At 32.0% G+C, this 12,292-nt stretch overlaps 2 protein-coding genes across 2 annotated transcripts; both read left to right on the top strand.

Moving 5' to 3' along the window:
• Positions 1–1,536: 1,536 nt before the first annotated feature.
• Positions 1,537–4,201, top strand: LOC133781746 (AAA-ATPase At3g50940-like). The gene is made up of 2 exons (XM_062220810.1): positions 1,537–2,791; positions 3,432–4,201. Exons 1-2 carry the CDS (start codon positions 1,766–1,768, stop codon positions 3,855–3,857), a joined length of 1,452 nt encoding a protein of 483 aa, XP_062076794.1. The 5' UTR covers positions 1,537–1,765; the 3' UTR covers positions 3,858–4,201.
• A 5,817-nt stretch (positions 4,202–10,018) lies between these two features.
• On the top strand, positions 10,019–11,785 carry LOC133784765 (uncharacterized). Its single transcript, XM_062224040.1, has 4 exons — positions 10,019–10,217; positions 10,296–10,418; positions 10,653–11,149; positions 11,327–11,785. Exons 1-4 carry the CDS (start codon positions 10,019–10,021, stop codon positions 11,783–11,785), a joined length of 1,278 nt encoding a protein of 425 aa, XP_062080024.1.
• Positions 11,786–12,292: the final 507 nt, after the last annotated feature.

Raw genomic sequence — 12,292 nt, 5'->3', positions numbered from 1 at the left:
AAAGAAACCCACAACCATTGAAGCATTCATTAAAGCACACATGATTAATTTTTGTGGTCTACATAAAAAATTTAAGACTTTAAATATTCTAAACGTGTAAATCTTGAAAAAAAAAATACTAAGATTAAAAAAAAAAAAAACTAAAACTGAAATGTAAGTAAAAAGTTATGCATCACCAAAAATTTCGTCAAATTTTAGCGTAGAGCATCGCAGAAGCATAAAAAAGCATCGCAATTGAATTGTTTTGGCAAAAAAATCAAGTTTCATGATTGCATCGCAAAAGTATCGAAAAAACATCACATTTTGCATCGTTTGATTTTTGGCCAAAACAATGCTTTTTCAGTGCATAATCTGCTGTTTCAATGCTCTTGCGATCCATTAATGAAAATTTGTTTTTTTTTTTACCAAAACGATGTTTTTTCGATGCAAAATCGATGTTCGATGCTTTTACGATGTAATCATGAAAATTTGATTTTTGGCCAAAACGATGGAAAATCGATACTCTGCGCTAAAATTTGACGAAAACTATAGAGGTTCATAACTTTTTACTCAAATGTCCATTTCTGATGATTTTTTCTTTTTAAAATTTTATTATTATTTTTTTGAAATCTATAAGATTAGATCATGTAACATTTTAAAATTTATATGTTGAACATACAATATAGAGATAGAAATGGAGGTAGTTAATGAAAGGGCAATTGAGTCTAATAATTACAAAATATTATATTATTGGGATAGATTATTATGAGACATATATAATAATTAGTAGGTATTATCATGCGTATGTTATATTTCTTTTGATAAAGATAAAAATGTTAAATTGGATTAGATAATGAATGTCTCGAAAAGATAGTGCAAAGTAACTAATGCTTAAAACAATTAAAAGGAAAAAGTTCAAAATATACTTTTTGATGGAAAAAAAGACGTGGGATTTGAAATCTAACTTTTAGCTTTTGAGTTAAATAATGCTTAACGTTGACTTTAGTGTAATTTTATTAGTTATTATTATTATATTAAAATAAAAAATAAAAAATAAATAGAAGCAGGGATAAAGATTCAAACTTTATTTCTTCTTAGAGCACTCGTTGGGTGAGTTATATTACTAAAATATGTAAAAAATAGCTAAAATTAACAAAAATGAGTATACATTGGATGATGTATTTTACAAATATTTTTAGATAAAGCTACAGTATCAAGCTATATTTAATGCACACTATTCATCCTTTAACCCAATATTATAATATTAAAATATATTAGGATATTATTGATAGTTATAAAAAATATTTGAAATGAATAAAAAATGTTTGAAAATATAATATTTAAATAATATAGAGAAAAAAATAAAGAATCTAATGTACGGTAAAATGTAAAACTTACAGGTAAAATAAAAAAATGTGTGTTTTTTTTGAGATATTTTAAAAGTTGAAGTAGATAACCGGAAGGGAGTGCTCTTAGTCGTCGTATGACTGATCCCAACAAAACAAAAGTCGGTCTATAAACGTTTGGTGACAAAGTTTTGTCTTTTTTTTCTTGGAGAGAGAAAGAGAGAGTGAGAGATGGTTGTAAAGGAAGTCAAGGACTCTGAAGAAACTTCTCAGGGTTTACCTTGGTCGTCTCCACCGGTTCAAAATTTCTATTAATGTAATTCAATGTTCTAACACTAACCCACCATTTCTTTCTGGGATTTCTCCAAAACCCATCTTCCAAATCCTCTCAAACTCTACGAAACCCTCCTCAAACCCTTCTCGATCCCACTCTCACAACAATGTCGTCGCTCGAGGCTCTTCAAATGCCGTCCGCCAGGACCGTGGTATCGACTGCTGCTTCCGTCGCCGCCATCGCCATGGTAGTCCGGTCAGTCGTTCGAGAATACGTCCCTCACGAGCTTCAACAGCTAATCTTCTTGAAACTCAGGAAGTTCACGAGTTCACTTTCTTCCCAGCTCACCCTGGTCATTGAGGAGTTCGATGGCCTCACCTATAACCATATTTTCAAGGCTGCCAAGATCTATCTCAGACCCACTAATGTCCCTTCCGATGCGAAACGATTCAGAGTCGTTTTGCCCAGAAAAGAAGACAACTTCGCAATCTCCTTGGATAGAAATGAAGAGATTGTTGACTCCTTTAATGGGGTCAAACTGAAATGGAGAATGGTTTCGAACCAGATCAGCTCTAAGTACGTCAGTAGTCCTGATTCTGGGCCGTACAATTCGAGCCTCAAGTCTGAGCATCGGTTCTTTGAGTTGAGTTTCCATAAGAAGCACAAAGATATGGTGATTAACTCTTACTTGCCTCATATTTTAGAGGAGTCGAAGAAGATGAAGGAAGAGTTAAAGACATTGAAGCTTTTTTCTTTGCAGAACGGGATGATGCGAATGAGGGGAATGGACATGTGGGAGGATGTGAATTTTGATCATCCATCGACTTTCAAAACTTTGGCTATGGATTCAGATATCAAGAAGAAGATAATGACGGATCTTGAGAGATTTGTTGAGAGGAAAGATTATTATAGGAAAGTTGGGAAAGCTTGGAAAAGAGGGTACTTGTTTTTTGGTCCTCCAGGAACTGGAAAGTCTAGCTTGATTGCTGCCATGGCAAATTACCTTAAATTTGATGTCTATGACTTGGAGTTGGCAAGTATTAGGAGTAATTCTGAGCTTAGGAAGTTGTTGATTACGACGGCAAACCGGTCTATTCTTGTTGTTGAGGATATTGATTGCTCCATTGAACTGCAGAACCGGCTTAGGAAAGCTAAGCCTAATAGGAACCTCCATCCATCTACACAAAATGAGGTACCATTGTTGATTCTGTTCTAATTATTTTCCTTTGATGTTAATATATGTGCTGGTTACTGTTTGATCGATCTATTAAGTCTTGTTTTTGTTTCTTAAGTAGTGTATGGACATGAATTATGAGTGTTTGAATCACCTTGAGTCAGAAGTGAAATTTCTTAGCAATTAATGTGAACAGGGCAGGAGTACTCAAAAGTGTTTAAATCCCTTGTTAAAGGCACCCAAAATATATTGATATGCACCGTAGTTGATGGATTAATTGATTTTTGTAAGTGAAAAGAAGAGGGCCAATTTTGAAAACCTTAAAATATTGTCAAAACTTGAATTTTCATGATAAGTGAGAGCTTGTCCAGTCAAATTATATTGAGCAATTCGTAAGGTGTTTGTCTTTCTTACTTAATCCTTGCTTTAATAAATTTACTTCTAGCAGAACCATCTAATAACTTGTTCTTAAGTCTTAACTTGAAGTTCCATGCTAGAAGAGAAAGTCTCTACATTTTTTCTTTTTCTTTCAAGCATTGGATTGTAAAACCATATCTTAGTCTTACTTTAGATTCGATCAAATTTCTCTATCATAAAAGTTAAAAACAACACAATGTATAGATACTCTGAGTATCATTGTCATTTGGTCTATTTTCAGGTGACTTTGTCAGGATTGCTCAACTTCATAGATGGATTATGGTCTAGCTGTGGTGACGAGCGTATCATAATACTCACAACCAACCACAAAGACCGTCTGGACCCTGCTCTACTGCGCCCCGGTCGAATGGATGTGCACATCCACATGTCATTTTGCACCCCATGTGGATTCAAACTACTAGCCTCCAACTATCTAGGGATTACAGAGCACCAATTTTTCTCAGAGATAGAACAGTTGATAGAGACAACAAAGGTGACTCCTGCTGAAATAGGAGAGGAATTGCTGAAGATTGAGGAACCTGAAGCTTCACTGAGAGGTCTAATTGAGTTTCTACAAATGAAGAAAGGAAAAATCTCTGATGAAAGTAAAAAATCTTTTGCTTTGATTTCATCAGGATCAGAAAGTGGAGAAAACCCAGAAGGATAGTAAAGTTGTAAAGAAGTCAAGATATAATGAAATCTAGATAAAAGGTCAAATAAAATTACATTAACAAGTTAGACATAAACTGGCTGCTTCTTCAGCTTATTATGTTCTTTTATTTTATTCCTTCCACTGATAGAAGACAAAAGAATTTTTCTTACTAAACCCAAAGATGAAAAAAAAAAAATACTCTTTTTAGTGTTGGTGATAAGATGAAAAAAAAAAAAAAAATACTCTTTTTAGTGTTGGTGATAAGAGCACAATAAAGGTGAAAATTTTCTGTGTACAATAGTGTATTTGGAGTTACATTGAACTTGGTAATTTGGTGCCATCCATAGCAAACTAAGCCATTCCCATCACTGTTTTTTGTATTTTGGGCTGTCCAATTACATGTTAATTGCTTCTAGCTGCAAAGCAACCAAAGTTTTGCATTTGGTCTTTATTTAAGTAATACAGAAATTTTTATAAAAATAAATAAATATAAGAGAAAATTACATAAAATATGAGATTTTTTCTTAAACTTTGAAAAATATGATAGTTTTTTTTTTTCCAAAATTTTTTTATGGGAATTTTTCATAAATGTGGCTTTTTAGCCGTAATTGTGCAAAAATATGGGAATCAATCTTTTTATAATATGTATAGAAGATTTTATATAAGAAAAACTTAGATTATGGGAAAAATAAGTACATACCACAATTGAAATTTAAACAACAACACATCAGCACAAATCAGGGATACATATGTAATTACCAATTCAATCCTCCTCTACTCATCTGCTCATGCCTGAAACACGATAAAAAACCACGTAACTATCTGCAGATTCCTTCCATCTCCGGCACTCCATTCTCCGGTGATAGCTTCCTTCTCCGGCAACAACTCGTATCTTCGGCGATCACCACAACAATTGACCAACTCTAGCAAAGTTTTGAGCTCATCTTCTGCCAAAAAAATGTAAGAGAAATCTGATTACTAAAGCAATGGTCCATTTCTGCAGAAATAAAAAAAATTCCAACATTCTTCCAATCATACGAGCTGCAATCTTTGAAGATTCCGGCGACCTACATATCCACTACACGATCAAGAAATAAGGTTTGCAAGAAACCGTCTCCTCTGTCAACTCTGTTCTATTGTCATTTTTTTTTTTTGCAAACTATCTTAAATCTTCTTCATAAAACTATATTATTTGCATACAAAATCAAAATTATAGATGAACTATTATCTTGATTATAATGAAAATGTCATGATTATAATGTGCTTGCTGAAAAACACAAACAATTTATAAACTAAAAAATTGAAAAAAATTATCCAAGCTCACTGGTTTGTGTACATTGATTAACCAAAAAAAAAAAAAAAAAACAAGAGACAAGAACTCTGAAATTTTTACATCCTAATTTGTCTTTACAATAAAAAGAATAATTTGATATTAGTGTGAATTTTAACAGCCAAAACATTCAGAAACATTAGGACAACCAGTTACTTGGAAAAACAATCAATAAATTCAACTAAATGTTTCAGTAGGGTATGAGACTATAGATTAAGGGAACCAGTTACCTTCCCACTGGTTTGTGTACATTCATTAACAAAAAAAAAAAAAAAAATAGACAAGAAACAAGAACTCTAAAAATTTTACATTCTAATTTATCTTTACAATAAAAAAAAATTATTTGATGTAGCTGTGAAGATTTACTACAAAAACAATTAGTAACAATAGGGTAACCAGTTACCCTGAAAAACAACCAATAAATAAACTAAGAGGAAATTATAACTATATAAAACTAAGTGTAAAAATATGCAATATATGATTCAATATTAAGGTAACCAGTTACCCTGCAAAAAAGAAAAAAAGTCAATGTGTAAAACTAAGTGTAACAAGTTACCCTGCAACAATAGTCAATATATATAACTAATTGGAAAAACAGAAAATATATAAAACTAAGTGTGACCAGTTACCCTACAAAAGCTAAATGTTTCAGAAGAAGATGTGATTAAATATTAAGTTAACCAGTTACCTAGCCCATTTAGAACCAACTAACTGCTTAAAAAATTGCCAAATTTTACAGATATGGACAATATTACTTCTTTGGTTCAATATGGAGGCAATTGGAATGAAAACAACGAGTACCAAGGGTACACAATGACTGGGATATTAATACCACCAAATTGTTCTCTTGACAACTTGGTGAATTTGATAAAAAAGGAGATAAAGGAAAAAACAGCAACTATTGAAGTTTCTTATCAAGTGAAAAAGGAACACCACCAATGAAGGTTGTAACAGACAATTGAGTGTTGTTCTTTCTGGAAATAAAGAAAAAAGTTGCTGCTAAAATAACAGACTTACCATTGTGTGTCACTATAGTTCAAGAATCAAGCAATGAAAATGACCTTCTTCTACTAGCAAATCAGAAAGCTACAGGAGAAGAAATGAAGGTGGGGACATTATTAATGCAAGTAAATCAATCTTCCATCAATGAACAAATGTTACTTGAAGAAGGAATGTCAAGCACAACAAATGAGGGCATAAATGTGTCATACATACCTCATTTTGCTGAAGAAGTAACTGATTTCATAATTGAGGACAATACAAAAAGAAAAAAAAAGTTGAATGAAATCCAACTAGTAATATCTGATTACAAAGTGAACACAATAGAGCACACTACTACAAAAAAGGCCTTTCTCTGCGGTTTTTTTACTCAATACACTGCGGTTTTCGAGAGTATTGAAAAGTGCAGTGTATTTGACCGCAGAGAAAAGTGTTACGCAAACCGCGGAGAAAAGCTACACTTTTCTCTGCGGTTGTAGTAAGCCAACCGCGGAGAAAAGAGAGCTTTCTCTGCTGTTGTAATAAGCAAACCGCGAAGAAAAGAGAGCTTTCTCTGCGGTTTGTTTATTACAACCGCAGAGAAAGCTCTCTTTTCTCCGCGGTTGGCTTACTACAACCTCAGAGAAAAGGGCTTTCTCAATAATTTTTTTTTTTAATTTCGGTTGATAACCGAGCATTTTTAATAAAAAAAATTAATTTTCAATTTTAATAAATAATTATTTCCAATAGTATAACTAATTTGTTAAATTATTATATATACATTTCATATCTAATACAAAATAATTGGCTAGTAATGAATCAAAGACTTTAATCATTCTAACCAATATAAGTTAGCACTTTAATCTTATATACATACAAAAATTTAGATTTCATAAACAAATGGCATTAATCTAGCTAACCAATCACTTTGTAGTGGTAGTAGATCCTCTTTGATATTGAATTGTTTTTTGTCAAACCACTGCAAAATTGAAAAGTTAATATAGATTAGATAATTAAATACTATATCTAGTTTTTCTTAAGAAAAAAAGAGTTTAAAATATAACATACTTTCTTCTTGATAACTTCTGCTGGATTCGGTGCATTTACAAGATTATAAATGTATCTTAGTACATAATAACCACATTCATGACTTTCAGGTTGTTTTGGACAAGAACCTCTCACCAATTTTGTAAATGTGCCGATGTATTCATTTTCCAAACATTGTGCGTATGCTCTACAAAAATTAAAATTAATTAAATACATATTATGCTCTCAACTTTTAAAAATTAATAATGCATACATTACAATTGAAGAACTTACTTTTCCATAACCTCCGTAATTTTGTAGCGGGGTGAATCACATTCTGGGCAAGTGTCCATGTCTGCATACTCTTTACGATATAACACACAATCATTCGGACATGCATGGATCTTCTCATACTTCAAGCCTATGCAATTTAAAGTTTTCTTCACTTCATACGTAGACTCAGGGAAGCAATTATCTGACGGCAAAATCTCTTTAAAAGCAGCTAAAAATTGACTAAAACATTTATCACTAACTCCATTTTCTGCTTTTATGTTGTAAAATTTTACCATCGTTGGTAATCTTTGTTTCAGACAACCATTGAATAATGGTTTATCTGCATCTCTAACCAATTTATCAAATTTTGAAGGATCATCAACAAACTCTTCTTGTGCTTCATCGAGCAATTCCATAGGCTGATCGTCAAAATCACTATAACCCAAATCATCAACCCCTCGCCTCCCGAATGGATATGGATTATTATTTTTCAATGATTCCCCATGCCAATACCATGTACGATAACTTGTATCAAATCCCCGATAAAATACATGATTTTTTATCATGGTAATATTTCCTTTTGTTCCATTACCACAATCTATATATGGACAATGAATTCTCTCCGGATCACTACAATTTGTTTGGCAAAATTCTAAAAATTGGTTGAATCCGTCTTGAAATTGTTGTGTTTCTCTATTCTCAAGAATCCATGACTTATCCATAATGATAATATCTACCTAATTCCTAAGTTGATAATGAAAAGAAAATTAGTATAGTAATACTCTAAAATTATGTTCAATTATTAAATTATAAAATAAAATGGACAGAGTTTCATTTATTTCTATAACATATCCAAAATTCATATGTATTTAAAATTTCAACAAAAACAAAACATTATTATTATATATAGTAACTTATAAAACATGTTCAACTAATATCATCAAAACAAAATTGGGCAGAGTTTCCTCTGTATTTATAGCATATCCCAAGTTATCTACCTATAAATTCACATCAAACAAAACATATAACAAACAACATGCATGTTCTCAACCATAAGTCACCGCAGCACACAGAAAATTCACAAATCCTACTTCACTAAGGCACACATGTTCTCAACCTTATGTTATCTCCGCAACACACACTTTTATCTCAGAACCTACTTCACTATGGATGAATATCTAATATATTCAAACTCCTCTAACAATAGTTTGTAAATATAAAAAATAAAAATAAAAAATTAAGTAGTAATTACTACTTACCTTAAAAATTAATATTCACCAATTTCAACCTCGAACAAATATTTCAACCTTGAGTGGGAGCTCACACTCAAACAAATATTTCCTACAATAAAAAGTTAAACATTAGTAAATATATGGTAATTGAATTTATCCTAAAATAATATAATTAACAAAAATATACTTTAAAAAAATCATTACTTAAATAATATACAAAATTATGCAAGCACTAATTAATTTTTAATATAAAAAATTATGTAAACAACATTATTCTAAATAAAATAATACAAAAATACCCTAAACCGAAATATACATTAAATAAATTAAGTTTTAGTGATCAATACACGTTTTAAACAATGAAAATGTCCTCAAATCCTATATAAAATTTCAAAAATATTACAAAAAATAACCATATGAACATACATAGAAACTACCATTAAACCCACACAATATTTCTTCATTTTTACCCTAAAACTTCAAAATAACTCAAGATTAACTATATATACATGATTTCAAGCTTTAATATGCAAGAAAATGGGAAAAAAACAAAAAAAAATAGACAATGTGGGGCTTACCGTGGGTAGGGACGGCGTGGAGGGAGAGAGCTTCGGCCGTGTTCAACAAAGAAGAAGATGAGAAATATGAGTGGGAAAAATAGGTTTTTGGGCTTTAGTGGGTGGAGACCACCTTTCTCCACGGTTTTATACCCAAAACCGCAGAGAAAAGTGGACTTTTCACTGCGGTTTTGGGTATAAAACCGCGGAGAAAGGTGCCACACTTTTCTATGCGGTTTTAGCCCCCAAACTGCGGAGAAAAGTGTCCCATTCAAACCTTTCACTGCGTTTTTTTTAAAAACCGCAATAAAATAGGGCGCGGACATTAAATATACTTTTTTTGACTCTTTCAAACCTTTTCACTGCGCTTTTTATTTATTGTTTAAAAAAAACCGCAGAGAAAGCCTATATTTGTAGTAGTGGCAAGGGCAAATTTACAAAGATAAGAACACAATCAAATCATCTCTTAGCTACTATACAATGCTGCATAATTTCCAGTTCAAAACAAAAAGATAAGAACCTAGAGAGTACCTAGTTACTTGCGCAGATGAAACATGCAACTGGTTGGTGAGAGCATCTAAGTACAGAAATCAAGATTTATTCAAGGTACGAAAATGCAATCCAAATCACACTTGCTCTGTTGAAATTGTTTTGGAAGACCATAGGCAAGCAAAAAGCATCGTAGTTGGGGAATTAATAAAGAATAAGTACAAGTCAATCAAAAGAAATTACACTCCAAATGACATCATGAATGATATGAATGATGACTTCGGAGTAACTATGGGATACACAAAAGCATGGAGATCAAGAGAGAAAGCTTTGCGTCTAGTAAGAGGGAACCCCGATGATTCATATCAAAAGTTGCCAATATATCTTTACATGTTGAAGCAAGCAAATCCAAGAACAATAACACACCTACTCACAGACAAGGAAGATAGATTCAAATACCTATACATAGCTTTCTCTAACTCAATCAAGGGTTGGAGATACTTGAGGCCTATAATTGTTGTTGATGGAACTTTCTTGAAAAATGCACATGGTGGTACCCTATTTTCAGCATCAATGTTAGATTCAAACAACAACATTTTCGTGTTGGCTTTTGGAATAACAGACTCTGAAAATGATAATTCATGGCTTTGGTTCTTCTCCAAACTGAGAGACACCTATGGAGAACCCGAAGGTATGATAGCTTCAACAATATATTCTTGTTTACAAACAAATAGGAACATTTTACCAAAACAAAATACACAAATACATGCTATTTCTTTTAGAATCTGAACAAAGTAACTGGTTCTTTCACCAAAATAAAAAGTAATTGGTTCCTTCACCAAAATAAAAAAAAAAATTGAAAAATACTTAATTTTTGTTTTTTTTTTTATTTTAAAATATTTGTACTCCACAAGATTGGCTATAGTTTATGACAGACATAAGAGCATAGAAAATGCAGTACATATGGTGTACACAAATGCTTTCCATGGAGCGTGCATGTTTCACTTACTCAATAATTTGAAAGGCAAGTATGGGAGCCATGGAGAAGAGCTACAAATGAAATTCATTGCAGCAGCAAAAGCATACACAAAGACAGAATGTGAACACTACATGAGAGGCCTTGATAGAATTGATAGACGCATTAGACCCTATTTAGAAAAAGCCAAGTATGAAACTTGGGCAAGATCATACTTGCCAACAAAAAGATACACCATGATGACATCCAACATCGCAGAATCACTCAACGCTGCACTAAAAGCTGCAAGAAATCTCCCCATTGATATCTTGGTTGAATGCCTTAGAAGTTTGGTTCAAAAGTGGGTTTGGAACAGCTCAAATAATGCAAATGGAACATTCACAAAAGTCTCTACAGCAACAGAGAATGAATTGAGAAATGACATTGTTTCAAAGATGAAGTATGAGGTATGCAACTAAACTTATTCTTACAAATCCTTATTCTGTCAATAGATGGTAACCAGTTACCTTCCATAAGAACAGGAAATTTTTTTTTTACACAGAAGCATAACTAGTTACTTTAAATCTTAAGTCTAGTTAAAATGTTTATTATCTGATTCTATTTCATGACAAAACTATTTTTAGGTCTTGCCTTTCAACACAATAGAATACAAAGTTCGTGATCAAAAGGGGATAAATTTCACAGTAAATATACATAATAGAACATGTACTTACAATAGGTTTCAAGAAGATGAAATACCTTGTGGCCATGCAGTAGCTGTCATTGCAAAGAGAAACTTGAGTGTGTATGATTATTGTGCAAAATTCTACAGAACAGAAATGTTGAAAGCATTGTATCAAGAAAATGTTCATCCTTTGCCCCATAAAGATGAATGGAATCTCCCACAAGACTTGGACATAACAGTACTGCCTCCAAATGCAATAATCCCTACAGGAAGACCAAGAAAGAAACGAATAAGATCAAGAGGGGAACATAAAGTAATAATCACCTGTGGGAAATGTGCACAACCAGGACATAACAGGAAGACTTGCAGGAATCCTCCATTTGAGAAGCCAAACAAACAGAAAAAGCCAAAGACATAGATTCATATTCTACAGCAAAACAAACCTTTCATAGCTTTACTCATTGAAAGAGAGACTTTCATATTCATCAAGTGTCATTCAATATTTTAATAATATTGTTTCAAAATGAAACACATTGATAGATTATGCAAACTTATAAAATCCTTTCAAAATAATTTCTTGGATTTGTTTGCTTCTTATTTTTCAATGCTACCATCACTATAAATAAACCATAAAGAAAAAAAAATGATCGTACCCAGTTACCAAAAATTAACAACAAAAACAACGATATAGGTAATTGGTTACCCTGAAGTTTCAATACAAGATAAATTACCCCACTATAACAATCTAAAAGCCAAAAAAAAAAAAAAAGAATTAAAACCTTTACTTTCTTCTATCACAAACTCCTCTATATATAATATTAAAGTTACTTTAATATTAACTTAATAAACTGGTTGCATAACTATAAAAAAGACAAGCTTAGGGGAAAAATCTAAAAAAAACACTTAAGTAACCAGTTACCCTCGG

The sequence above is a fragment of the Humulus lupulus genome, chromosome 6 (genome assembly GCF_963169125.1).
Source record: "Humulus lupulus chromosome 6, drHumLupu1.1, whole genome shotgun sequence".
Lineage (NCBI taxonomy): Eukaryota > Viridiplantae > Streptophyta > Magnoliopsida > Rosales > Cannabaceae > Humulus > Humulus lupulus.
This window is presented reverse-complemented; position numbering and strand designations above follow the sequence as displayed.